The sequence below is a fragment of the Daphnia magna genome, linkage group LG4, assembly GCF_020631705.1.
Source record: "Daphnia magna isolate NIES linkage group LG4, ASM2063170v1.1, whole genome shotgun sequence".
NCBI classification, from domain to species: Eukaryota; Metazoa; Arthropoda; class Branchiopoda; order Diplostraca; family Daphniidae; genus Daphnia; species Daphnia magna.
In genome coordinates, this window is record NC_059185.1 from 2,985,461 (window position 1) to 3,011,956 (window position 26,496).

Sequence of the window (26,496 nt, forward strand, 5' to 3'; positions counted from 1 at the left end):
GTGGCCGTCACAAAATTAGATTACCTTTTCCTTGTTTTACACGTCGCCGTTCTTGTGGACACGGGTAACAAATCGGAGTTTCTTGTTAGTGTGAAGCTGTGAACTAAAAGTTGAGGTCGCCTGTACTTGTGAACTTCCCACCGCCAGGCCGTCATGTTTTTGTTCGAATCACGAAAATGATACTAACCACTTAACCAGTGACCAATTTTTACGTTTTCTGTCAAAAAATTTCTCGTGTGCTACTTCAGCCAAAAGCATATTTTGTTATCACCCGTCATTCATCTTTAAGACATTCCTCAACGAAGAGCTGCTTTCACAAAAAAAGTGAGGAGGGCAAAAACCTTTCGATTGAATGCCGGAAGCTTCTTGACGACAACAGCAGACGGCGACAGTTGTATGGATACAAAGATAGTTGCATGGCAACATACACTTGTGTTATTGTCCTACCCTCACTCCGTTCGTACTGTAAAACTACTGTCAGTTCGTGCCGTGGCACTCGACATTAGTTGCTCTCCAATGTTTGACGAGGGTTTCCCAGAGATAATAAGAAATCGTGTTAATTGATATCTTGATTCCATTATTTTTCTTCACTCGAACTTGATGGATTCATAGTAACGGTGGCTTGCCAGGATTTATATGGAATAAAAACTCGGAATGGAAGAAACATGCTCCAAAACCGAATCTGATTGTGCAACATCTTCGCATTAAACTTAATCAAGGTGTTTTTCTTATCTACTGCTTTTCGTTGATCCGGTATAACACCATGCCGACGTAGTTTGGTATCAGTTTGTTCTCAACTCCACATTCTGAAATTTATGGCAGTTGATTGCTAGAGAATCAAGTGACTAGCTCTCTTGCACACTAGCTTAGTCCCAAACCTGAAATTAGTCCCTAATGTAGGTCTAACATTGACATGATCTTTTCTTAACATTCTAGGAATGAGATAAAATGTTTGCATTGGCATACAGTTGGTATAATGTGTGTGTGTGGGTTGACTCCATTGTTAATTTATAATAAGCATTTTTTCTGTTAATATTTTTGTTAGCCTTTGATAGCAAGAAACAATATTGGTTGAGTGAACAAAGTTTTTTTTGAAACACGATTTTCTTCATAGTGCTATTTCAACATTTGATCTGCATCTAAATGTGATTTATTTTTTTGTTTGTTTTCAGTGTACTGACGAGAGGAACACTTTAATCAATACCATCATGGACCAAAATATAACCGTGTCACATCAGAACACATCTTTCTAGCCAACTATCTCATATCCGTCATCGACGGATTTCCTTCGCGAGTACGTACAAGTAGCCAGACATAGGCCATACAATGGATCACAGCGATTTAGTGGCGGAGCTTCCGCGTATCGAAAAGTTGACTGCTGCTGAAAGGCTTAAAATTGCTCGTGATCGGCGGGTGAATCAAATCTTACGCCATGAGCAATATGAGAGGGATTTCCCGCTCTCCGTGAAAAAGGACAAGTTCTTTTCCAATCACCGGAGTAATAAGAGAACCGGACAGAACAGAGGAATCCACTTTGTTCACAGGTAGAAATATCCAATTGATGTCGGTTGGCAGTTTAATTCCATTCATACACATGTACTTGTAATAGTGTCATTCTTTTGGAAGCCGCTGCTCGCAACGATATAGAAGAAGGTAAACAGCTTCAGTTGATCTCGCTTCACCATCAAATGAATTTTTTTTTTACATAATTTTTTTATAGTGAGGAGACTTTTGCTACAGGGAGTATGTCCTGATTCCCAAAATGAGGATGGATTAACTGCCCTACACCAGGTAAAGTATTTCCCATAGAATAGCATCCATTTCGGTTATCTTGGAATGTTTTTATCTAGTTCATAAAACTCTAAAGGTCATTTCTGAGTTTGATTTCATCGATGACGTCATAAACCATGTGTAAAATGCTTTCCCTTTTTTCTTTTCGTAAAGTGTTGCATTGACGATAGCGAAAGCATGATGAAGCTTTTGCTGGAATTCGGGGCCAATGTGAATGCGGAGGATTCTGAGAAATGGACACCACTTCATGCAGCAGCTACGTGTGGCCATCTGCACCTCGTCAAATATCTCATTGGCCAGTAGGAGCAGCAACTATTTTGATTAACACATGACTCAATTAACTTTACTTTTGATTTCGGTTTATCCTCCGAACAGGGGAGCCAATATGCTAGCCGTAAACGCGGATGGCAACATGCGTAAGTTTTGGCTGGTTTTTGTAGTATGAAATCTTTCAACAATTTAATGATTGGTTCGAATTTTAGCCTACGATATCTGTGAGGATGAGCCTACGTTGGACTACATAGAATCGGAAATGGCACGAGAGGGTGTTACACAGGAGGTAAAGAAAAAGCACAATCCTTGAGCAAATTTTGCCTTTAATATCCCATTACATGATTTGGATCGTTGTCTCTTCTCTCACGTGTAGCTAATTGACGAAATCCGGGCATCAACAGAAAAACGGATGCTGACAGATCTAAAGGTAAAGATTCTCATTTGTGAAATAGATATTGGGGCAAAACCGTTTAAATAATCGTCTATCCATCTAAATTAGAATTTGGCTGCGCAAGGAGAGAGCCTGGAATACGTAGATTACGTAGGAGCAAGACCTCTACACATTGCCGCGGCCAATGGTTATTTGTCAGTTGTAGAATTCCTTCTGGATCAGCACGTCACCACTGACAGCAGTGACAATGACGGTTGGCAACCAATTCATGCTGCTGCGTGTTGGGGACACGTAAGCCGATTTCTTTATTCCCATTCACTTTGATACGAGACAAATTCCATCAAACCTTGTTTCTTTGCTACGTTCCAGTTAGAAATCGTTGAGCTTCTCGTTCAGAATGGATCCGATCTCAATGCCCAAACTAAGAATCACGAAACACCTTATGGTACTTAACTGGATGATATTTCCCGTCGAAATGGAATCAATCAAATGTTTAAATATTCGTTTTAGACATTTGCGAAGATCCTGAGATGAAATCGAGGATTGCCGCATTGCGAACCGAACAAGAGAGTCGAGCCCGTGCTGGCAATCAAAAGACAAAACGGACTCAATCGACATCGACAAATACTCGAACACATTCGATCCGCCGCAATTCAACACGAGACAAAGGCCAAATATCCAAGAGGCAGATCAAGAATGAAGCCATATTCGTCATTCATCAAGATGTGAGAATTGAACGTAGCGACTGATCTCTCATCCTAATCGCATAAACTAACTCATTTCTTAATCATTTTTTCAGGATGAGAGACGTACGAACCATCAAAACTCAAATGACAAAACAAAGGCTGACGATCAGAGTCAAAGAACAACAGCGTCTGCTGACGCCGATGCTCACACGACTGCATCCTTTTCAAGTCGCTTGATCAATAGCAACAAACGACATGCTCCTCCACCGCCTCCGCCATCGTCTTCGTACAAAGCTGATACCGGTAATAGCACTTTAGCTTGTCTATTTGTTGCTTGTTGTGGTTCGTTTTTTCTTCTTAATTTTCATTTGAATGACGGATGATTGTGCAGCATGCATCGCTTGTATGTGACATGTTTGTGTTTTGGTTTGCGGCATGTTTCTTGTTTGTTTAGGTTGCGACTCAATGCAGCCGCAGTTCATATCGTCACCTATCCTGACCACATCAGCTGTTAACGACAGCACGATCGACATTCACGTTTCAGTTACCATTAACACAAAGAGCCCTGGGGTTAACAGTCGATCCGTACCACCACCACCTCCTCCTCCGACTACCAGCGTGTTGTCCTGTTCATCGTCTTCGTCATCATCATCTGTTTTATTACCTCAACTTTTACCATCCGTCCACCCGGTGTTGTCCTCTTCAGCTCTGCCAGCAGTCCTTTATCCGGTGCCTTCCTTGTCTGGCGGGGCGTGCACGTTAGCTGACTTAAAGAAACAGCGTTCGCTCTTCCGTGTTAGTGGAGGTGGAGGAGTCTTTGATTCTGTAGACTCACCTCACACGAATTCAACGCTAAGATCTGTTAAATCTCAAAAAAGTGCTATCTCAAATTCTTTCGTTATCCAACCTGAAACAGAGCTTAATGTCACAAAATCACCTTCATCTGGGAACGTTAGCAACGGCAACCCGTCGCCTTCCAATACGTGGTCGTCTGCTACGAAGAAAGGTAAACAAATACGGCTTTTTAAATGTTTCAAAGAATGCAATTTTTTTTCTCCGATCAACCAGATGCAATCGACGACGCCAATTCCACCGTAACAAGCAATGCCAGCCAATCAGCTTCCCTGCCAAAATATCAAGGTGAAACGACCGAATTAGTGGGTAAAAAGAATGCTTCTTCATCTTGTTGCACCTTGTCATGAACAAAAACTCCTTCGACCAACGACGTCCATATCGTAGCGTGATTGACAAACTGACCAAATAGTTATTTGAAACATTGCGACAAAACCTTTTTTTTTCCAAGCAATACCTTAGGAATCACAATTTTGACAATTGATATTTAATTTATCGACATATCCTTTCACAAGATTTTGTAGGGACGTAAAATTGTTGCATTTGAGTGCATTGCCACTACTTGATTGATCAGTGAATGCCAATAGTTATACATATGACTAACACACAGTACTTGTACATTCCCTATGGTCAACACATTTGACTTTTGTTCTAGCAATAATTAATTTTATGTTTTGGTGTCAATATCATTGAGTAGATCAAATTGTTTAAAACTAGTAGGCATAATAATGCTACGTACGCGTGAAAAGGTCCCATAAACAGTGCCTGTTTTGTTTGTTTTGTATAAGAGAACAAATTTGAATAAAAGGTAATCTTTAAAGTTAACGTAGGAAATGTTTTTTTATTTACTCGGTTTTCAACAACCCTGTTGAAACTTGTTGCTTTTTCGGAACAAGCGATGAAACACTAAGTAAACGCTTATTTGTTTTTCTTCCGCCTCTCCGTGATACACCTTATGTAAGCTTCTTTGCTTTCTGGTACAACGTATCCACCACTTTGCCGAGGTTCTGGATCGTGTCTAATGCCGCCTCATACGTGGAGTCTGTGCGGGTCGGCTCAAAGATTATCAACACCCCATCACCTTGATCGAGAATGCCAGATAGTTTGCGATCTAAAATCATCTGCGACAGTTTCTTTTCTACTTGATCCACGGGCAAGGCAATAATCTTAGCGACGTGAACAACCTAACAAACAAAATCGAAAAGTTATAAAACTCTTGTCAAAAGTAGGATAAACTGTGTGATAAAAACCTGAACACGGGAATAAGGCTCGATGATTCGGCACAAGTTTTGTTCCAGCATGGTGTCGTACAAGGACTCCAAATGTGCCTTGATAATAGGGTCTTCTACCAATTCTGCGCGAAAGTCTACCAATGCCTTGATGTACCGAAATATCCAAGGTTACAACTGACAAAATGTAATAATGAAAAAAAGAAGCAGACCTGTTGGAACTGGGCTAGAGACCGCTTAATTGCCGACTGCGCAATAGCTTTCAATGCTTCAGCTTCTCGACCGGCATAACGCAAAGCTAGTTTACCACTCAAAATATTCTGCACATCATCTGGCCTGTGGGAGAAGAAAATGACAAATTAAATCCAGAATTAAATCCACCGTTACTTCATCACTTACGTGTTCAGTATAATTTTTGACAGGAGCATGTATTTGAGAGCTGTAACAGCTTTAGGAGAGTCGATGCTATCATAACCCTCGAAGGCTTCGTAGAAGTAAGAATAGGCGGTCTTGAAATCGCGTTCATCTGCCGCATGCAGAATTCCAGACTGCAAGTCAAGGGCAGCTTGTAGTTTTGGAGGACAGTAGATGGCATTTGCTGTAGTCCTGGCAGAAGTTAACGCTGCACGGGATTTAGGCAAATTGCAAAGAGCATGATAGGTTTTGGATTCTAACAATTGAACCTAAAAACAGAATTATCTGGAAGTTGCATAAGTGAAACAAGAAAGAGAGAAGATGATTTGACAAACTCACCTCCACCAGAAGGTATTTGTCATCCAATTTCTTCAATTCTTTAAGCAATGTTGCACCAAGAGCTAATGCTTCAGAGTACTGTTTAGTGTCAAAGTATAGTGCAATCAATCGTGCTTCTAAACTTTGACGAAGAAATGTGCCCTTTTGCTCAACAGCCCAGCTAATGCATTCCTGTAATAAAAAATTACAATAAATACAGGCTACAAAGTACAACAAATGTTTAGTATGACAATGTAATGTATTCTTTACCTTGCAAAGCTGGACTTCTGTCCCCGTTGCAGCTTCCATATCAAGAAAGAGATCAACAAGACCACGCACAAGTTTAGCTGCTTTTGCTTTGCTTATCATGGCAAGGAAAGGTCTCACATCTCGAATAAGCTGAGCCAATTCTACAGCCTTCTTTTCCTTTTTGTATTTTTCTCCCAGTTCCATGATCTCTTGCTCTTTATTACGGATGGCTTCCTCATCGTTGTCTCCACTTTCCATCGGCTCTAAACACACAAAAACATTCCATTTACAAGTTCAGCAAAAAAAATTACGAGCAAATTGACTTACCGAAAGTAGTATTTTCAAAAACTTCTCGAGTCGATGCCATCGTTTGCAAAACTGCCATCGCAGGTTAAGACCGAAGAAACAATAACTCTGCAAAACGACAATGACGACAGCACAAAAACCCGGTGACTTGTTTGAGGGTTCAAGTTAACAGCAACCTGGCGCATAAATCGCGTACATTTTTTACTAGATGCCGCTAGGGTCAAGATTTCCCATCCCCATTATTAGGTGTTCCTTCAAAGTTCAAACTAACAAGATAGTTTGAAATTCAATAACAAACTTTAGCAGGGCCTGTTCATACTTTGTTGATAAAAGCCCTTTTTCCGACATTTGACTATGCGGAGATAGTCTTTATGAAAATAGGTTTTGCTTTCACGTAGCACGCCACGACTGCTGCTTGCAAGCAGGTTTCAAGAATTACGCTTGTAAACGTTAATTACAGATATTTAGTGAATAAGCTTCATTTCAAACGACAGTGTAAAGCATACGGTAAATAAAGACGGCAGAAGGAAGACATTAAAACATGTTAGTTTTCAAAGAAATGCAATGAGGAAGGGGCGCTTTTGACGGCAACGAAGTATTGAGAAAGCTCGTGAGAAAGAAAACAACTTGTTCCACCTGGCGTTTCCATTTGAAGCCGTCACTGTTATTTATTCTATGTTCTTGTTCAACATTATGCAGAATGAAATAAAATGATAAATGTGAGACCTTGGTGATGGGAGGAATTTTTATTTTCCAAAGCTTTCACAAGCCAAATGAAAGTGTGTACGACATCAGAATTAAGTGAGTCTCACGCTAAAGGAAAATGCATGCGGACAAAAGAGGCCTAGCCTACAACATGCTAACATACAGAATGCACAGTGTCGTGTTGACAAGACGATGACAAGTCTGCGCGATACTAATTAAGTATACCCTTTTGCATCTATTTGGAAACGCAACGTAGCATTAACTGGAATATGAGATGCAATCTATTTTCTATGGGGAGTGGACGACGACAAAGAGCGATAAACTTTGCTATCACAGGTGGTGAGCACAGCGAGTTCTGTATGTGTCGTTGGTCACACCATAAAGAAACGGCTGGTCATGATCAAATCTTAGTGCAGTGACCTTCACAATTTCACATCTTCGCTATAATACAATTATGTTCTTTTGTCTCCCGCCTTTGCATACCGCTCGTGTACGCAAAAGATGTTTTCGGTCTTCATTATCTATGAGACACTAATTTGGGCTGTAGTAAATGTGCATAGTTCTAGAAGAACTAACTTCCAGAGTTCAAGGGTCGTGCGTATTGGTAAGTACAATAATACAGTGATTTGCTCAAGGATGTAATAGCGACTTCCAAAGTGTCGTTGTTAGTATAGCGGCTAAAAGAAACACGTAGGCAATGGCCACGTGCACAAACGCATTATCGCCCTCCGGTCTGATACATATTTAAGATAGTTGCATGCCTTTTTCAGCAAGACAAGGGACATTGGTTGTCCATTGCATTACTTTGTTTATGGCCATGGGTTACTTGAAATTTTTTCCGAGACAATATTCAAATTGTCCTTGGCGTAGCAAAGGTTAAAAAAAAAAATCTAAAAGGAATTCCGTAGTTCTATGTCCGTAGCCATAACAATACTGAATCAAGTTTAACGAGTTACATGAGACACAGTCCGGAAAATTATGTTCGAAGCAAATGTCCGAAGCAAATGTTCAAAGCAAATGTTCGAAGCAAATGTTCAGAGCATATGTTCAATGCACACTGAATCTACCAGATTCCTTACCCCTGTTGTGACAATTGCACGATTTCGAACGATGGCTTCCTGCTGGGCATGATGACTCTGGAATCGCATTTATCTTCCGATAGCTAGGCATTTTCACGTACGTATCGGTTACGAGCATTTCTAAATCCATGACTTGATAAATTCGTGTACCTGTGGTGGTTCAGACGCATATCGAATCATCAGCAGAATTTCGTTTCCCAAGGTTAGCAGTGACCCCTAAAAAAAAACATTGCTCCAGGGATAAAGCAGATGGTTCCATTGAACTCTACTGGCTATAACGTCGAAGAGTTTCAACAGCCACCAAAGCAAAAACTGTCTTCAGTTCAGTATCTCCACGTCTAGTCGGCGGTCTAGGAAACTGTTTCACGAATTGAATTTTTTTGTTAAGCAGTGACTGTACAAACTTTTTCCCGTGATGAGACTACCGCTTATTAATAATCGACTTTATCGTCAAGGATCGTTTGTTGCTACTGTTGTCTTCGTAGCGTTTGCTTTCATTTTTGTCATCCAACACAGGACCAATACGCAGTCATTTGGACCAATTTCTGAGTCCATTCGCGATTCCGGTAATCTAGCCATTGCGATTCCACCTATTTTTTATCAAATGATAGAGCATTCATTGTTTCAAATAGAATACAACCTGTTGGATCTAGACGAAACAGATCCGAGATTCGCTGCCTTGGCTGCAGAGAAATGCACCATAGGTAAATCAATTGACGTTTTCGATTCATTTTTACATTTCGTTTGAAATTTGGCTGTTTGGGACGGACGATCTATAGAACGGATGAACGCGGATCGTTTGCAACAAGATCATCCCTGCGTCATTGAAACGATCAGAAAACGTTACCTGCATCCACCGGCGGATGTCGACGTGCCTTACAATTTAGCGGCACCTCACAAAGCAGATCCGTCAGTTGGGCAAGCGGCTAGCATACTGAATTACCTGGGCAATCAAGTAGGGTGAAGTTCAAAGTTCTGGGATTAGCATTAAGGATGTCTGTTCTAAGAGATACCCACGTTCTGTTGGCCGCGTTAAACAACCCGCACTTTCCTGTTTTTTCAGACAAAAGGATTTTTTATCGAATGCGGAGCTTTGGACGGTGAACATTTAAGCAATACGCTTTACATGGAACGAACGATGCAATGGGGTGGAGTACTCATCGAAGCTGATCAGACATCGTTTGGTAAATTGTTATCCCGTCGACGCAAATCTTACGCGCTTCCCGTCTGCCTCAGTTTGCAGCCGTACCCGACGCAAGTCACGTTCAAAGTGGCCTATGCCATTGGGTCCGTTCAGGAGTCTTTAGATCCAAATCAGCCGGCGAAAGCAAATTCTGATGGACAAGCATCAAAAGAAAATATGCTCACTCTTCAATGTTTCCCTATCTATTCGATACTATTGGCCATTGGCCAAACTCAAGTCGATTTTTTCAGCCTTGACGTCGAAGGTCATGAACTCAAAATCCTTAAAACCGTTCCGTGGCACAAGGTCGATATCAAGGTATTTAATAGAAAACCCTACCTTGTGTGTTCTGTAACTTCAGTAGATTTCTTCACGCATTATTCTAGACGTTGGCAGTAGAGTGGGACCACGTAGGCGAAAAACCTCTAATCGATTTCATGGGTCCACAAGGATACTACGTATTTGGCCGGAATAAAATCAACGTCGGCAACGACCTCTTCTTTGCCAAAAATGTTTCCTTCCATGTACTCCGTGACGTCTAATCCAGTCACTGAAACAACTTTTTTCTAATGGCATTATTCCGTTTATTTGTTATTATTATTTTCAAAATTGTGGTTACCTGTTTATAAAATACAACTGCAGAAATGGACTGTAAAGTCATGCTAAAGATATTGCATAAATGCCAGTTGAGGACGTCCTGTAAAATCATACTTCTTTTGCCATTTTCAAAATACTTGTGGAAAATTCATGGTTTTCTTAGCCCAAAAGATTCAGCATTCACTTTATCTATTAGCATGTTAAATTTTAAAATAAAACAGCTTACACGATTACTGGTAATAGAAAAGTAATAACTGTAGCGCTTGGCCAGCAGCATCTAAAAACTAAAAAGAACTTGCAATTTTCATGAGATTCTTAAAAAAAATAATTGCAAAATGGCGAAACGAAGAAATATGGAAAAAAGGGAAGAAGGGCGTAGACAACTACGTCGTCATGCCACATAAAAAAATCAAAACGTTTTTCCTTTCAGGAGTGGCGAATTAAAGATTTTCCTTATCAAGGAAAAGTATTCGGTTGACTTGTACAGTTAGATGCTTTGTCGGACTATTGTTTACTTTAAGAGGTGATTTGTTATTTGGACGCTGATGCAGTTGGTGGAACGGAGACGACACACGGTTGCCATGGCAGCAGTCTTCCGCCAAAGATTCGTTATTTGCTTCGCTGAATTTGCGATAACATTCACGGCAGACAGCCATGTATTTTTCAGAGCCTCCAATCAGCTCCACCTTTGAAAAATAAATAAATAAATAATTATAGTAGAACCAATAAAACTAATGAAACGATAACACTGAACTGACCTCTGTTTCGGAACCAAGGCGTTGAGTAAAAGCGGCTTCACCGTAGCAGTGCATGCAAACGGCTGTTAGTTTGACGACATTCTCCGCCAGTGGCACCAAATTTAAGAAATTGCCGAAACCTAAAATGAAAAGAAATGAAAACAGTTTACATTTTAACGCATTCGAATTGATGGTTACCTGATCGTTGGTAGGTTCCATCCAATGCAGCAACGACAACAATTTTGCCAGCGTTCGCCATCGCTTCAGAGAACTCGACCACATCGGGAAACTGTTACGTCGAATATTTTGATTATTTGGTTTGTTCTAGTTCATAATAGGCCTGAAATTTCACGTACAAACTGGCCTTCGTCGATCCCAATAACGCTGCAATTATTCGCCAGGTGCGTGATAGAGGACAAGGCGGTTGCGGCTACGGCTGCCCGACTTTGGTGATCATGAGTAGCGACTCCTTCTCCGCATTTGGATTCATACCGCAAATCCTTGGCATACTGACAAGAAGAGAAAATCTCGTTCACTATTAAATCAAAGTAAAATAAATGTTGTGGTTCGTCACCTTGATAATCAAACATTTGTGATTGGCCACTTCGTAGCGTTTCAATCGACGAATTAATTCAGTTGTTTTGCCCGAAAACATCGGGCCAAAGATGATCTAAATCCAAAACAAAAGTGAAATTGTGAAAAACTAGGCACACCGATGCAAGATTGGCAGTAGTCAATAGTCAGTAAACAAGACTGTCACAATAACAACAACGTCGGAAGTGAGTCATTGAAAGATTGGTGTTGACACAGAACATTTTCACTCGAGAACCAGTCAACGTTAGGAAAAGGTGTTTTTTAAGTTTTAATTAGGAAAATGGAATACGACGAAGATTTGGCAAGTAATCCCTTCTTGAAATTTTTTCAAGAAAATTTTACTATTTTGTATGAAGAAGCTGTCAAGAACCAATGGATTCTGTGCATCCCCTTGGCAAATACTGTCTGCCATGATAAACTAGATGAATTTTACATTCGTCAGCATATAATTATGCAAGTTGGAGAGGAATCTAGAACACTGACAAATGACCTAGTCGAAATCAGCAATGATAGGTTGCATGTGGGTTCAATTTCCGTCCAAATCCTATTCCAAGAAACTATCTATACAAAACTTGGGAAAATCAAAGCTTTTTGTATCCACAAAGATGACCCAAATATTGCAAACATTAAAAGCCCAACAATATTTCAAAAGAAATCAATACGAGATTCCATAAGGACAGTCAAGACAGTCCTGACTCACTATTTGAAATCTGATCAAGATTTTGCCATGCCAGAAAAATTGAATGATTGTTTAATTGAAGTAAAAAACTGCATTTCAAGCCTTGATAGAAGAATCTCGAGCTGTGTTGTTTGTAATCTTTACACTCAGTTGATGGACTTGATAACTATTCAGGCCAGCAAAGCAGATGCAAATCTCAACAAAATCAGGAGGAATAACTACAACACTACATTGGAAGATCTAAACCTCCCTGAACAATTTAAACCAAGTCTTGCTATTGCACTTCCAGAGCTGGAAAAGTTACCAGACCAGAAGCTGGTTGCAGATAAGTTGGATTGCCTACGGAAATCACTCAATTTGTTGACCAAGACAGATGTTCCAGCTGATTTGGATGCAGATAACCTCTTGGCACTGTTCAGCTATCTCATTCTCAAGTCACAGGTGACAAATTGGACAGCACAATTGGATTTCATCAAACTGTTTCACACATCAAGCCTCTTGGGTGAAGATGGCTATCTTATCTCAACATTGGAGGCTGTGCTTGATCACCTAAAACAGGGTAGTTTCGATAACAAGCAGAGCTTCCCAAAAAATGTACCAGACTTGCCATTATTGAGAGCTGCTAGTTTGGGTAATACAGAAGCTCTCACAGAGCTGCTCTATAGTTCTAAATTCGAGTGCCATCCTCTGTGTTCTTGCCGTTCTTGCGGTTTACCGAGGGTAGTTGATGCTTTAGGAAGCGATTCGAAAGGGTGGACGGCTCTGCATTATGCAACTTATTACGGTCACAGCGATGCAACGCAGGTAAAACTTTCTGAAATATTATGACAGTGTGACTTTTCCCTATTTTTGTATTGCCTTCAGGTTCTTCTGAGAAACCATTTTCGTGATAAAGTTCAAATAGTAGATCCCCAAGGTCGGACGGCTTTGCACTGGGCCGCTTACAGGGGTAAAGATTGGCGAACATAGCAGAAACCTCTGATTCTGAATGTTAAAATATTATATCGTTACAGGATTTCAGACATGTTTACTGTTATTGTGTCACCAGTCGGGCTGCGATCTTAATTGTCGAGATTTCCAAGGAAACACGGCTTTCCATTTAGCCGTTCTGAATGGACATGAACCGTGCGTCAAGGCTCTATTATACTACTCTGAGCAAGCTCACTTTAGACTCGATTGCGATGCTATGAACTGCAACGGTGAAACTGCAATGCATCTAGCAGCTAGATGGGGTTACACCAATATTGTTCAACTTTTGCTACAATGGGAAGTGGACTGCAGAATTTTTAACAAGCACAAACAAACAGCAGCTGATGTTTCACAAAATGTCAAAATCTCACAACTGATATCAAAATTCTGTGATTCAGAAGGAAAAGGGAATCTCAGAGGAAGATTGGGGCAGGGCAGTAGCAGGTTCTGGACTGGCCTCACTCGCCAACTTTCTCTTAAACGAAGACCCATACCACTCAATCTAGTTGAATAATTCCTAGTTTGATCTTAACAAAATGTTGTAAATTGCTTTTGATTTTTTCCCCGTCAATTTTAAATTAATTTTATGGAAATTTATCTTCAGAACTTCATGAACAATAAACGTCGTTTCCTATGACAATTCCTGTTAAACCCATAACAGGCACAACCATAGAAACAGAGATTCTAAGGAATGGTAAACGAGATTTCCGAGATCCCTTTGTTTTCTGGTTATGCAGAAGTCAATTTCTATTTGCACGCCCACAGTATTGGTTCGAACCAAACGCAATCATACGTCCCATGTAGTCATATTACCGATTGCTTTGCTAAAGCTATTTAACAAATAAAAAATGTTCGGCATCTTACCTGGATCTGGCCTTTTGGTCGGTTGAAGTGGCAAGTTCCGTGCGACACAGACATTTTTTGATCTGAACAGTGGAAGTTGACAGCTGGCGTACGAGGAAACGTGACGAAACAAACAAAAAAGCCTCTCAGAGCATGAAATTTTCCCGCCGAAATTGTTGTTAATGTAGTGCGGCGTTGCCGGTTTCTAACTCCATTTCATAAAAAGAAAATCCATTTAATGGATTCCATTATGATATTTTTCTATTTTATTTGTTTTAACGGCTTGCTTGTCTAGAAAACAGAACCGTTAAATAACAAAAATTGATTATAGGCGTCTATAAATTAAAAATAAAGTTTTTGTTTTTCTTTGGAATTACGTAGACTAGTGGACTTTTTCATTCTTTTTTAATGGAAACCATTTGTTGATTACTTCTGACTTTTCTTCATCGTTATGATTCCGATATATTGCCCTGGAAATATTTCATTTTCCTGCTCTAATCAAGATCTTCGCTTTCTTGTTGAAATCCATGTGGAAAAAAGTCTTGGTCAAACCAGTCAAACTCGCTTACCATGACCGCCGTGACGTGCTCGACGAAAATGGCACTGCAAGCGGACGCCATCTGTAGTCGAAAAAGAAAACCACAAAAACAAATGTTATTCAAGCCCTTAATTTAAGGGTGGAAAAAATTTAGATTTTTCGCTTTTCCTCTATGAGAAAAGACTCATCTTTATGAGAAGAAAGAAAGAATCGTGCTATGGCAAATAATTTAAAAAATTTTATTTATATTTCTTCATTGTTAAAGTTGCTACTTTGTTATTTGTTAACTAGTCTGCAAGGAGGTTATAGCCCACCGCCACCAGAGGCTTTGGAGGACGTATTCGTTTGTAAAAAGTCTACAAAAGATGTTGCATAGGTTATCCAATTAGTATTGCGATTTAAATAAAACTGTTAGCATGAAAACTCCTCACTGTGGCACTTTGAAACCGGTTTTGAATAACACAATTCTTCCTAGAAAAACATACGTCTTTAAAAAACTTCCTGCCACTTCTCGAATTCTGGTTTTGTTGCTATATATGGCAATTTCGATGGCAATTAAGACGAAATTGTCTTGATTCTAATCATTTCTAAATACCAAGGAGCAAAAAATATCTTACCACCAAGTGTTGCTCGTCCCATTTTCTTGCTTTTGTTTTTGTAGACATTTTGCGATGGGCGGAAATGTGAACACGTGGGGCTTTCGTGTGCGGTTGACATAGATTAGTCTAGTAGCTAAAGAAACAACGTTACAAGTTTATACTATCTTTTTCAGAGGAACAAAAAACCGCAACCGCAAAGCTTTTCAGTCAATCCTGTCAACCCATTTCTCTGTCTTAGAGTTAAACTTGCTTATTAAGGGTATTTTTTTGCATTCCCTTTATTGGAGATTCAAACAGGTCTCAGCACTTTGCTTCAACCATAACCTTCTGCTCAAAGAGCTGCAGGGGAAAACCTTGAAAGTCGTGCTCGTATCCATGAAAACATACCATCCTCCTCCCGGCAACATACAGCTGTTGACTATTTATTTTTATTTTCTCCTTCATTCTTCTCCATCCTCCTAAAGTGAAGTGTACGAGCAATATTCTCTGTCCAAAAAACAAACGGGAAGAATCCGTTTTACATCAACCGAAATCGTAGGTCATTTACATTCTAGTTTTGTTAATGATTGTTTAATAGAGAATTAATATTTACCTGTTTTGATTCTAATGAGAAGGCACAATCAGCTGGCGCGAGTTCCCCACATGACAAGCTAACACTTTCACTTTTCTACCGGACCCATTACGATTTGCGTTTCAACTACACGTGGCAAGTAACGCGTCATAATGTCCAAATTCTGCAGCAGCGGATTCGATGGAGAGTCAGAAATGACGTTTCAAGAGTTGGAGAATTTCATTTGTCAACTAGAAATTGGCACTGTTGTCACAAAATTCTTCAAAAAGAAACAACCCGACAAAAGGAACCTGTCGATCAAGAGAGAATCCCGCCAAGTTGTTTGGTACAAAGAAATGAGCAAGAGGAATAACTACGAAGGAATTGGTAAGAATATCAGTATATCACATTGAGACTTGCGTCGCATTTTACTTTGCGGCAACGCTGTTAAAACCACCAGTTTCAAATTTCTATTTCTATTTGATTTTCTTATTCTGATATTCAGTCGATTTGAGAGAAATTAAAGAAATTAGAACTGGAAAAAATTCGAGAGATTTCGAACGATGGTCGAGCTTGTCAGATTATGCGAGATTTGAAGATGATCGATGCTTTGTCGTTCTCTACGGCCAAGAATTTCGCTTGAAGACCCTCTCCGTTTGCGGTATGGCCTAAATATCACGTTTTGAACAACTGTAAAAAAAATTCGAAGTGTTAATCTAATTTTTTGTAATGCTTACTGAGCTAGCCATTTCCAAGCAGGATTGCGACCGTTGGGTGGATGGCCTGCGGTACCTAATCAAAGACACTCTCAACTCGCCATACCCACTGCAACTGGAGCGATGGATATGGAAAGAATTTTACAACATGACTCCCGAAAGGCCGACCATCACCTTGAAGGTCGTCAAAGCTTTTCTACCCACAGTCAACTGCCAAATAGCTAAATCTCGGCTGAAAGAAGTTTTCAGTGAAGTGAACAATAGAAGCGTGGGCGAATTATCCTTTGACGAATTCGCAACTCTCTGCCACTTTCTTACCTATGACGGAACAGTACGTAGATTATTATCGCATACTAAACATTTGATTAATTCCTAACCATTATTATATTTCTTTTTGTAGATATATCACACCTTCTTCCAGATATTTTCTTCTGATGGAATGATTATCTCCCTGGCGGATTTTCAGGCATTCCTGGCACAGCAAGGCGACAGCAGTGCCTACCAGGAAAGCGACATGGTGACAGCGACTTTTATGAGGAATTTCGTGCGAGATCCTCGCCGATGTAACGTGGCTGATCAAGACTACGATGAAGGATTCTTTACAGCCAAGGAATTTATGAGCTACTTGTTTTCTCATCACAACGAACTATTCGATCCTGTCCATAAAATGGTCAACCAGGACATGACCCAGCCTCTGTCTCATTACTGGATCGCATCTTCCCACAATACGTAGGTTTTTTTTTTTTCACTTTAGTATTGTTCTTTAATAACGTTAAAAGATCTACAAATCAATAAAGGTATTTGACTGGTGATCAGCTGAAAAGCCTCTCTAGTGTCGAGGCTTACGCTCGTTGTCTTTTGCAAGGTTGTCGTTGTCTTGAGCTAGACTGTTGGGACGGCCCAGATGGAATACCCATCATCTACCACGGACTGACAATTACTACGAAAATCAGTTTCCTTGACGTTGTAAAAACGATCAAAGCACATGCTTTCATGACTTCGCCTTATCCGGTCATTTTGTCCATCGAGGATCACTGCAGTCTCGTCCAACAAAACAAAATGGCCGCCATTTTCGAAGAGGTATTTGGCAATATGTTGCTGAAGGCGCCATTGGTCGAACAACAAACCGATTTTAGCATGCTGCCTTCACCACACGATTTGCAGATGAAAATCCTCATCAAACATAAGAAGTTACCTGAAAAATCCACTGACGCCAATTCGTCGACGACCGAACGTCCTGAAGACAGTAAAATTCTAATTAATAAATTGATTCTATCAGCGCTATGTAATCCAATCATTTGTCGATGCAGTAAGCGATTCGGACATTCTGAGCTCGGAGAAGAATGGAATTTTGTACTTGGAAGACAAGGCCAAAGGCGAATGGGTATCTCATTTTTTCGTGCTCAGTGATGCTAAAATGTACTACACGAAATTCAATGCCAAAGAGAGCGAAGCAGAAGAAGAAGAGTTTGACGAAGACGATTCCACCACCACAACTTACCAGCCAATACCAGAAGGTGTACCAGAATACGAGTTGCATTTCGGGGAGGTCTGGTTCCATGGACGATTGGAAGGTGGTCGAATTCGTTCGGAAGAACTTTTAAAACAGTATGGACCCAGCCTTGGTGACGGAGCATTTCTTGTGCGAAATAGTGACAATTTCGTTGGTGATTTTTCCTTGTCATTCTGGTAAAAAAAAAACCTTTTTTCTACATTCCATACGCCATGTCAAATTTACATTTTTCATAGGCGTCAAGGAAAAGTGTATCATCTTCGGATTCGTCGACCGACACGCAGTGGCAGCGATGGGAAGCCAATGAAAATGTATCAACTGGAAAGCGATGTCTATTTCGACAGTTTGTACAGTTTAGTCATCCACTACAAAACGAATCCGCTCAAAAGTCCGGTATAACCACACATACCAGTGCCCCAGTTGAAGGACATTATTAACTTTTGAACTGAATCGTAGAGTTTCAGCATTGTTTTCGACCAGCCTATACCACAGCCAAGTACCCATGAGGGCAAGAACTGGTACCATCCTACCAAAACACAGGCGGAAGCCGTAGAATTACTCCGCGCCATTCCAAAAGACGGCGCATTTCTGGTGAGACCAAGCGATAAAGATTCGGGTACATATTCCATCTCGTTCAGGTTTGCATGCACACAAAACAGCCACGAAGATCTATTTTAGTTGAAATCGAAACAACATTTCTAACAGGGCTGAAGGGGAGATTAAACACTGTCGCATCAAGCAAGAAGGTCGATTGTTCATAATTGGAACGGCTCAATTTGAGAGTCTCGACGATTTGGTTAAGTACTACGAAACCAGCCCGCTTTACGGCCAAGTTCGTCTCCGCATGCCGGTGACGGATAACACAGTTTATCAAGAAGAAGAGGTACAACTTACACCAAATTCTCTCTTTTCTATTGACGAACAGAAAATAACTGCAGATTTTCCTGAATGGCTTTAAACAGAATCCTAAAGAAAAAGATGAATCTATTGCAGCGGAGCAGCCTAGTTACATCGTAACGGAGGCGTTGATGGGACCCATGGGCGTAATTATTCTTCTATCACATGTTCGCGGATTTGACTACTAATTTCCTTCTTTTGGGCAAAGATATCAGTGAGAGCTCTGAAGAGTTATCAGAGCCACGAGGACGACGAACTAAGTTTTCCTAAAAATGCCATCATAAAAAATGTGAAGAAAGTCGACTCGATTTGGTGGCGTGGCGACTATGGAGGACGATTGCAATACCTCTTTATTGCCAACCTGACGGAAGAAATAAATTACGATGAAGCTAAACGATACGAAGAAGAAAGCGTAGGATAAAGAAAAATGTTGTACATAGAGTTCCTCTAATTGCCTTTACCTGTCTCCGCTAATCCAGTCTGCAGACGGAATAGCACAAGGCTTGCAGAGTAAAGAGAGTTTCGACGTGTCCTGTGCTGAAGTGGAGTTCTTGAAATTGCAGCCGTCATTGGTAAGGGCACAATCAACCATTTCCGTTAGTAGCACTCAAGGTGAAAACGTCGTTAGCAAAAATGGCGCACCCGAGTGGCTACTTCGCGTGAAACTAACATCCAAATCGGAGATACTGGAACTGGGTGTTGAATCCAGAGAAGAAGCCCTCGAATGGGTGAAGGCTATCTCGTAAGCCATAATCTGTCTGTCCATCGGTAGTTAATTTTCTGCAATTCAAAATAATAATAATAAAAATTTAACATCAAAAGGAGTGTCAGCGGTGAATCATTGGATAATCAGGACAACAACCAAACGATGCACAGCGAGACTGAACTCAAGTACGGCATTGCCAAAGCACTGTCAGACCTGGTCGTTTATTGCCAAGCAAAGCATTTCAATCAAGAGCGAATTCTGCACGAAGGTCGCAATCCCTGTCAAATGTCATCCTTTGCCGAGTTGAAAGCTGAAAAGCTTATGCTGCTAGAGTCGAAATTCTTTCTCTGGTATCATCAGGTATATCCAGCCCCAGATACATGTCATAGTCATAAGAATTGTAATGGCTAATGTCTATTAGGTCATGCTAAGCCGTGTCTATCCCAAAGGCCAAAGAATCGATTCAAGCAATTACAATCCAATTCCGTTTTGGAATGTTGGCTCCCAAATTGTGGCTTTAAACTACCAAACACCTGGTATGTCAAGATTTATTACGAAAAAGCCATAGGAACACAATGTCTTAAAGTGCGTCTTGTTTGCTGAAAACCCAGACAAAAACATGCAGATCAATGAAGCCAAATTTTTGCAAAATGGAAAATGCGGCTATGTTTTGAAGCCGAGTTACATGCGCAAGACATCCGACTACAACCCCGATTATTGCTCAGTGCCTGACGAGGCTCCAGTTTCGCTTGTGATTAAGGTAAAATGTTAACCCATTACACAAATTTCGGCCCCATACTAAAATACAATAAAATATTTTCAAAGATCATCGCTGCCCGTCACTTGACCACACGCCACCTGAAATCCAGGCGAGGTATTATTAGTCCTTTCGTCGAGATTGAGATTATTGGCTCGCAGCAAGACATGATAAGCAACAAATACACCACTAAAACTATACGTAATTATGAGTTATTCTCCAAAATCAAATGCAACCCTAACTACCATAATTGTGCTATTTCAATAAGCCGACAACGGAATTTGTCCTTTCTGGGACGAGTCTTTCCAACTCCATATTTTACGCCCATCTTTGGCTCTTTTACGATTCGCCGTCTATGATTCAGGTTCATTTTCGATTCTATCTCAAAGAAAACATATGCTAAACAGTTCCTATTTTTCGCAGATATGTTTGGAGAATCCTGTCTTATTGCACAAGCCACATATCCCGTAAGGAAATACAAACAACCATAAATTTTGATAATCCTTGTTTATACTTACATAGCTTTCCTGCATTCGTCGGGGATTCCGGAGTGTTCCGTTAAAGAATGGTTTCAGCGAACCCCTTGAAATGTCGTCTCTTCTCATTTTATTAGATCATCAAAAGAGAAAAAAGGTAATCAGCAAAGCAAATTTTCTTGAATTCAACTAAAGACATTACATTACCCTCATGATTTTCTAAATTATCAGGAATCTTTCAACATGGTCAGCAATACAATAGTGTTGCAAAAGATGCGAACAGACCGTCTACGTGATTTGCAAGTCCAAATATCTGAGGCTGAGGTGCGTGGCGACGCAGAGGCGGTACAAGCGGCTCGTTCTGAATTCCAAGAAATTGAGATACAAATAGTGGAAGAATTTCATCGTTTGGCACATTACTAATCAAAAGCAAAAGCCATTTGATAAATTAGATTGCAATTATTAAAACAATTATATACAGAACACATTAAACTTTGAGACTAAAACTAATAGCAGTTTTTTAACGAAACGCTCTGAACCCACGGTTGATTCAAAAGCTCATGACAAGAAAACGTTCACCTTAGAGAAATGGGAGAGACTTGGCCATGCTTCAGAACACCATAACGTTGCCACACTTTGTTTAGATTATCTTAGATATTATGTTTTTAAGTTAACTATGAAGTGTTATTGAAATACATAAGATATCTTTTGTTTTAACATAGAACAAAAACATAATGAAAGAAAAATAAATAATAAATAAATAACAACAAGTAATTTAATTTGTGATAAAAGACAGTTGCTTTAAGGAAGGGTGACAAAAGGTAAAAACTAAATATGCCCGCGAATTGTATCCATTAGCGACTCCCGCCAAATTATAACAACGCACCCAATGTTACCCAAAGGGGATACATGTCGGGTATAAATTATCACAGTATATCGAATCTAATCGTCAGTTGCCTTAGAGACTTCAGCGGTCTATCAGTCTCCTAAGGATTGTTGCTTTGCACTTTTATACTGCACCTACCTACCTGTCTTCGAAATGTGTATCAAGTAAGTATCATACGTAGTTCACTGCTGTATGTCCTCATAACTAAATAAATGTGATCACTCTTTTGTAGACTGTCTATCATGGTGCTCCTGCTGAGTATCGCTTACAGTGTTATGGGTGCAAGCGTCGCCGTTAACGTTACCGACGCCGAGATGTCTGATAATAACAGTACTCTCTTGAATTCAACGATGACAGCAAATGCAAGTGATAACATTCTCAAGGCCCGTCAGATCGACTTGTTGGTAAATATTGCTTAGATGTCTTCATTGATGCCTTTAATTGTTCAAATTGTTTTGTGATATAGCAGTTGAATGTCTCCGATTCTTCTCTGAATTCCACTGGTAATTCGACACACTTGAATGCATCATCGTTGATGGACGAACGCGAATCTGGGGATGAGGGAATAGTTCTTGATTCAAACACTTCTTCCGAAACCAGCAATTCATCGGATGTGGAGTTGTCCCCAGAACTCAACTCCCCAGTTGCCCATACTTTGAAGGTAGATAACATTACCACCCGGGACGTTGCAGCTGATGGGACACACAGCGACTCTAACTCTACTAACAATGGAACCGCCAATCCTTGGTCCGCTCTACCATTGTTCCGCAACTTGAACTCGACTTTGCATAACTCTTCCCTCCGCAACTCTTCCGATTCATCAAATTCGTCTCAGACTACCCGTGACATTGAGTCTCCTGAAAACTTAGTCGAATCTAGAGCTGACGAGGATTTGTTTGATGACGGGAATTCCAGCAATGGTACCGAGAAAGCTGACCACCCTTTGGATGACTCCAGTGACGATGTTTTGGAAGATGAGGGTGAAGACGATGAAACAGGGTCGACCAAGAAGCCTTGCACAACCGTTTCATGCTTTATTAGCCGTGGTTGTAGCGATACATCTTGTTCTCAGGAAGACAACTGATCTGTCGGTGGAAACATAATGGGATTCAAAGTGTTCTATTCTATGTCTAGATATATGTAAAAAAAAAACAAAAAAACAAGCAGTATTTTATCTAAAATACAATACACAATCATTTTAAAGAGCCAGTTTCTGTCACGTTCCTTTGCAAAATACCTCAAGTTAGTCTATTAATAGGCCAATTAACGTTAAATACCAACTGAGAAATAATTTTTTTTCAAACGCATTCAAAAAAGTTAATCCTGTGATTCAGATTAGAGGAAACTTAAATTAACTCTTCACCACGCAACGATTCAATCACATTTTCCAATTGTTCATCAATTTTCACTTGATTTGACACTGAAGACAAACCGTTTGCTTGCGAAAATTCTTCCCAACTTCGTCCAATTACAACTTAAGCATGTTCTAGCATGTACTGATGCATGGCTTTTAAAAATGAATAATGGAATTGCTGATACTTAAAAAGGACACTTTAACCTTCAATACCCATGTTCTGATACAGTATTAGAGCAAAATCAGGGACCCAAGGATTACAAAACAAATAGCAACAACCCAGAAGAACATTTAACAATCTCCCTCTTTACTATTTCATGTGATTATGGAGTTGCCATTTTAGCATTTGCAGACAAAAAAAAGATCCTCATCTTGCTTTCTTAAATATATATGACCAAAATTTAATTTTCTTTCTTAACATGTGATGTTTGGATAGTAATAATTTAGAAAAAGTCAAAAGATGCTTTACGGGGATCATCAGGAAGGATACTTATGGAGTCCTCAGCAATGCCACATAATGCACAGTCCATTTCATATTCCTGGTAATCACCCTCAATCCAGAACTTGTAGTTGTGAATGGATATGACATGTTGGCATGTGCCACAGACATCTAAATTGAAGCAATTGTTTACAATTGGCTATTTATCAGGCAAAGCAAATTCTACCAACTGACTTACGCTCATACATAATTACTTCAATTCCACTGTCTTCTGACACAATCTTGTTCAGCACACTAACTTGATTTGACTGGCAGAGACAGCAAGATTTCAGGTTTGCCATGTAAGCTCCTGAATCCAAGCACATTCTATCCTGTAAATTATGGTACCACTTTGAGAAATGCTGTTAAAAAATTTAAAATTAAACACACAATAATACTCTGTTTGGATATTCTTCCTTCAGGCATTTTTCACACATGATAGGTCACAAAAAAAGATTCTATAAGCCAAAAGTAGAATGGGAATGTATTAAATACACTTGTTTGGGAGCATGGGCTTGGCGTTAGCTTGTTGTTGTGGAAAAAAAATTAATGTTGTCTGCTTTATAGCCTGCTGCCATCTGACGAAAACATATCTTATTTTGCCAAACCAAGAAGTTCAATCGGTCAGATTTTTTTCGTTCAAGCTGTGGAGAAATTTGTTTTACCTTCTAGGGTAGAGGCTAGAGGGTTTCTACCACTTTCAGAGGAATAGTTGGAAAAAGTCCGAAGTTTTTCTCCAGGCACTGAGCTTGGCAGGCTTCTCTATGACACAATGCAGGCTACGCTATCCCGCGCGATCTTTTTCTGGACATTTCTCTAGAAGATATGAATTGAAAAAAAAAAAAACTCAGATCGATGCCAAAACACTTTGTGGGAGAAGCTACTACCATAGTGCCTCAACGATATATATTCAATTGTCTTCATTACTCTATTATGACGACACGGAATGGCATGATAATTCCCTACAAAATCCATTGCTCCAATTTAGCAACAAGAATATGAGCCAAGTCTGAAAAATCCAATCAGGTAAGTTTGTACAATCCTGAAATCTGATCGAAGGATTTGAATTATGGTTCACCGAGTTTTTCAGACACATTTTCTTATTTGGTTTCGTTTTCGCCTTCCCCACTGTAACCAGCTGCCAATCCTCTTCTTCCTGAATGCGCAGTCCTGACAGGGGTTTCACCAACGTGAGGTTCAAGCCCACTCCAACCGCGTCGCTTAAGAAAGTCACTACCCACAGGAAGTAGGCTTGAATTCGGATTTCTATGTGAAATCTGATCAAAGCTTGCACTGGAATCGTCATCAAGGCCTTCCAACGCTACGTGGCGCATTTGTCCTGAAACAAGGGAAACATCTGCCTCTTGTTCTTGGCTTAAAGCTGTGAGCGGGACGTACCCAGCCGCGTCTATATCAAAGTGGAATCATAAATTAAAGCGTCGCATGAAAAATAGTTTCTTCCTTTTTTACCTGGCAGAATTTGCCTAAAATCAGTTATGTAATCGCCTGTCCAAGGGCGCGAACTGTTCACGGCAATCTGAAACGGATGAAATTCGGAATGGTTAGATAACGATTTAAAAAAATATCAGTTAATTATCTATACCTCAAACTCATACGGTGTAATAACTGGTCGATAGAATTCTTCGTTGTTTAGCAATGAATTCTCTGGACACGCAACTGCTACAAAAACATCGATTTCTGGAAAGTTGGCCAGCTTATTTGGATTCAGCTTTCCTACAACAAAAGTATAACACCTATGCAAGCGATACGGAGCAGACTGCTATACTCGCTAGAGGATATTGTTTTCGACTTCTAAATTAGTAGCTTACTTTTTGCCAGAGTTTTTGGCGAGAAATTTGATGTGTTCAATTATTTTCAGATGATCAGCGACACCCAATGTAGCTACAAGAATACCAACTAATTGAGCGTCTTTAGCTTTCTCTGTTAAGAAGTAACGTCTCCGCAGTTGCTGATTGACATTAACACATTCTTTTTTCAAGGAGCATCCGTTCGGGTTATAGGTGTAAAAAGTACATTGGTTTAGGGTGAACATTAGATTAGTCAATGTTAATCCCTCTTCGCCAATGTATATCACGATGAAATTCTCGATCGGAGTGTCGTGTGGCAACAGCTTTTGGCAAGTACGCCCTGACACTGTTAAATGATCTGGTGATGGTTGATGCAATGAAAACAGATTGGGTTCAAGATACAACACAGTTCGCTTTAGTGCCTGCAGTTCAGCCACTATTGTTTCTAAAAAGAATTCAGAATATATTAATGATAAAATTGCTTTTTAGAAAAATAAAATGGGGAAAGCATACCTGCAGAATGATAATATCTCAGATCAGAAGCTATTATTAAATTATCCTGTTCTGAAAGAGTTGCAGTCAACTCATCTAAAAATGGTTTTGATTCAACACTGATTTTTTCAAATATATAAAGCACAGGAAATTTTTCATGCTGAGTTAAACAAGCTGGGCCAAAATGTACCAAAGCCTAATATTTTTTTAGAAAAATTTTAATGAGTTATACAAATTTTTTTTTTGCCAGAGCTACTTGGCAACAATTGTAAAGCCTCAGTTACCTCTGCACCAATATATGTAGCAGCATGAACATCAGCACAACAACTATAATTAACGAGAAACAAGATTGGTATGGAAACAATAAAAACAATGACAAGAGTTTTACCTTCCATATGTAGTATCACCTAGAATATGAACTTCAATGTTGGAGGACAATTCTATTTTAAGTGCGACATCGGGAGCATCATTTAGCAGTTCATCGGGGAATTGTAAAGCAATTTTTTTTACATCCAATTCTTTAATCCATAAAATTATTCTACTAATATCATAGATTTCTTCCAGAGTACCTTCAGACCAAAACACATAGAATTACAGTATTATATTTCAAGGTGGTGTTGATATTGGTTTACCTTTACAGCTAACGGGTGATAACATTGTTTAGGAACTTGGAATTTCCGCTACAACGTAGCAGTCAAAATACCTGACTTAACAAATGAAACCCACGTGGAAAACTATTCCACTCGAAAACAACAATTAAACAAGGTTCAACATGGCTGGTCCGCCAGCTAATGAATACGCACTTGCATGTTGCATCTTTCCGCGTGCGGC

At 39.8% G+C, this 26,496-nt stretch overlaps 8 protein-coding genes and 2 long non-coding RNA genes across 19 annotated transcripts; 5 read left to right on the forward strand and 5 right to left on the reverse strand.

Annotated features, from left to right (window-relative positions):
* Positions 1-73: 73 nt before the first annotated feature.
* On the forward strand, positions 74-4,818 carry LOC116922168 (protein phosphatase 1 regulatory inhibitor subunit 16B). Of its 5 annotated transcripts, none has more exons than XM_045173227.1 (14): positions 74-394; positions 1,173-1,544; positions 1,610-1,653; positions 1,721-1,791; positions 1,945-2,090; positions 2,167-2,207; positions 2,274-2,350; positions 2,438-2,491; positions 2,564-2,746; positions 2,825-2,900; positions 2,966-3,180; positions 3,255-3,444; positions 3,596-4,147; positions 4,210-4,818. In XM_045173227.1, the coding sequence occupies exons 2-14, from the start codon at positions 1,327-1,329 to the stop codon at positions 4,341-4,343; spliced, it is 2,001 nt and encodes a 666-aa protein (XP_045029162.1). In that variant the 5' UTR covers positions 74-394; positions 1,173-1,326; the 3' UTR covers positions 4,344-4,818. The 5 variants fall into 5 exon arrangements, with proteins under 5 accessions (XP_045029162.1, XP_045029159.1, XP_045029163.1 ...); XM_045173224.1 differs by lacking the exon at positions 74-394 and adding an exon at positions 408-719; XM_045173228.1 differs by lacking the exon at positions 74-394 and adding an exon at positions 409-719 and having other exon boundaries at positions 4,058-4,147.
* Positions 4,815-6,691, reverse strand: LOC116922172 (26S proteasome non-ATPase regulatory subunit 11). The gene is made up of 7 exons (XM_032928598.2): positions 6,531-6,691; positions 6,225-6,466; positions 5,976-6,146; positions 5,622-5,905; positions 5,435-5,558; positions 5,244-5,369; positions 4,815-5,177 (listed from the first exon to the last, which is right to left on the reverse strand). Exons 1-7 carry the CDS (start codon positions 6,586-6,588, stop codon positions 4,947-4,949), a joined length of 1,236 nt encoding a protein of 411 aa, XP_032784489.2. The 5' UTR covers positions 6,589-6,691; the 3' UTR covers positions 4,815-4,946.
* A 1,895-nt stretch (positions 6,692-8,586) lies between these two features.
* LOC116922183 lies at positions 8,587-10,125 on the forward strand. Of its 2 annotated transcripts, XM_032928617.2 has the most exons (5): positions 8,592-8,859; positions 8,926-8,997; positions 9,073-9,248; positions 9,357-9,794; positions 9,863-10,125. In XM_032928617.2, the coding sequence occupies exons 1-5, from the start codon at positions 8,709-8,711 to the stop codon at positions 10,016-10,018; spliced, it is 993 nt and encodes a 330-aa protein (XP_032784508.1). In that variant the 5' UTR covers positions 8,592-8,708; the 3' UTR covers positions 10,019-10,125. The 2 variants fall into 2 exon arrangements, with proteins under 2 accessions (XP_032784507.1, XP_032784508.1); XM_032928616.2 differs by having other exon boundaries at positions 8,587-8,997.
* A 120-nt stretch (positions 10,126-10,245) lies between these two features.
* On the reverse strand, positions 10,246-15,301 carry LOC116922189 (thymidine kinase, cytosolic). The gene is made up of 8 exons (XM_045173234.1): positions 15,051-15,301; positions 14,465-14,515; positions 13,917-14,104; positions 11,385-11,480; positions 11,167-11,319; positions 11,009-11,099; positions 10,832-10,950; positions 10,246-10,759 (listed from the first exon to the last, which is right to left on the reverse strand). Exons 1-8 carry the CDS (start codon positions 15,148-15,150, stop codon positions 10,514-10,516), a joined length of 1,044 nt encoding a protein of 347 aa, XP_045029169.1. The 5' UTR covers positions 15,151-15,301; the 3' UTR covers positions 10,246-10,513.
* LOC116922169 (ankyrin repeat domain-containing protein 27) lies at positions 11,517-13,689 on the forward strand. The gene is made up of 3 exons (XM_032928595.2): positions 11,517-12,887; positions 12,948-13,032; positions 13,097-13,689. Exons 1-3 carry the CDS (start codon positions 11,685-11,687, stop codon positions 13,564-13,566), a joined length of 1,758 nt encoding a protein of 585 aa, XP_032784486.2. The 5' UTR covers positions 11,517-11,684; the 3' UTR covers positions 13,567-13,689.
* A 454-nt stretch (positions 15,302-15,755) lies between the features above and the next one.
* On the forward strand, positions 15,756-21,157 carry LOC116922163 (1-phosphatidylinositol 4,5-bisphosphate phosphodiesterase gamma-1). Of its 2 annotated transcripts, XM_032928580.2 has the most exons (20): positions 15,756-15,969; positions 16,088-16,243; positions 16,328-16,629; positions 16,699-17,027; positions 17,096-17,544; positions 17,609-17,987; positions 18,048-18,204; positions 18,268-18,449; positions 18,517-18,694; positions 18,774-18,854; positions 18,917-19,120; positions 19,188-19,450; positions 19,531-19,774; positions 19,836-19,950; positions 20,026-20,174; positions 20,240-20,372; positions 20,440-20,535; positions 20,595-20,638; positions 20,694-20,804; positions 20,879-21,157. In XM_032928580.2, the coding sequence occupies exons 1-20, from the start codon at positions 15,756-15,758 to the stop codon at positions 21,068-21,070; spliced, it is 3,978 nt and encodes a 1,325-aa protein (XP_032784471.2). In that variant the 3' UTR covers positions 21,071-21,157. The 2 variants fall into 2 exon arrangements, with proteins under 2 accessions (XP_032784471.2, XP_045029158.1); XM_045173223.1 differs by lacking the exon at positions 15,756-15,969 and having other exon boundaries at positions 16,102-16,243; positions 16,342-16,629.
* LOC116922199 lies at positions 18,707-20,997 on the reverse strand. The gene is made up of 4 exons (XR_004393918.2): positions 20,855-20,997; positions 20,690-20,768; positions 19,170-19,488; positions 18,707-19,069 (listed from the first exon to the last, which is right to left on the reverse strand). It is a non-coding gene; the product is annotated as an uncharacterized LOC116922199 (long non-coding RNA).
* Positions 21,158-21,542: 385 nt separating the features above from the next.
* LOC116922188 (dentin sialophosphoprotein) lies at positions 21,543-22,742 on the forward strand. 2 transcript variants are annotated; one of them, XM_032928623.2, is made up of 3 exons: positions 21,543-21,697; positions 21,766-21,937; positions 22,000-22,742. In XM_032928623.2, the coding sequence occupies exons 1-3, from the start codon at positions 21,687-21,689 to the stop codon at positions 22,615-22,617; spliced, it is 801 nt and encodes a 266-aa protein (XP_032784514.2). In that variant the 5' UTR covers positions 21,543-21,686; the 3' UTR covers positions 22,618-22,742. The 2 variants fall into 2 exon arrangements, with proteins under 2 accessions (XP_032784514.2, XP_032784515.2); XM_032928624.2 differs by having other exon boundaries at positions 22,003-22,742.
* Positions 22,743-23,259: 517 nt separating this feature from the next.
* On the reverse strand, positions 23,260-23,779 carry LOC123471599. The gene is made up of 3 exons (XR_006646408.1): positions 23,764-23,779; positions 23,573-23,697; positions 23,260-23,497 (listed from the first exon to the last, which is right to left on the reverse strand). It is a non-coding gene; the product is annotated as an uncharacterized LOC123471599 (long non-coding RNA).
* A 52-nt stretch (positions 23,780-23,831) lies between these two features.
* On the reverse strand, positions 23,832-26,461 carry LOC116922173 (2-(3-amino-3-carboxypropyl)histidine synthase subunit 2). Of its 3 annotated transcripts, XR_006646405.1 has the most exons (11): positions 26,298-26,461; positions 26,054-26,234; positions 25,950-25,992; positions 25,687-25,861; positions 25,195-25,618; positions 24,969-25,119; positions 24,836-24,902; positions 24,444-24,773; positions 24,253-24,374; positions 24,031-24,181; positions 23,832-23,958 (listed from the first exon to the last, which is right to left on the reverse strand). XR_006646405.1 is itself a non-coding variant. In XM_045173230.1 (8 exons), the coding sequence occupies exons 1-8, from the start codon at positions 26,320-26,322 to the stop codon at positions 24,466-24,468; spliced, it is 1,374 nt and encodes a 457-aa protein (XP_045029165.1). In that variant the 5' UTR covers positions 26,323-26,461; the 3' UTR covers positions 24,247-24,465. The 3 variants fall into 3 exon arrangements, 1 of the variants encoding a protein (XP_045029165.1); XR_006646403.1 differs by having other exon boundaries at positions 24,253-24,773; XM_045173230.1 differs by lacking the exons at positions 23,832-23,958; positions 24,031-24,181 and having other exon boundaries at positions 24,247-24,773.
* Between the last annotated feature and the right edge of the window lie 35 nt (positions 26,462-26,496).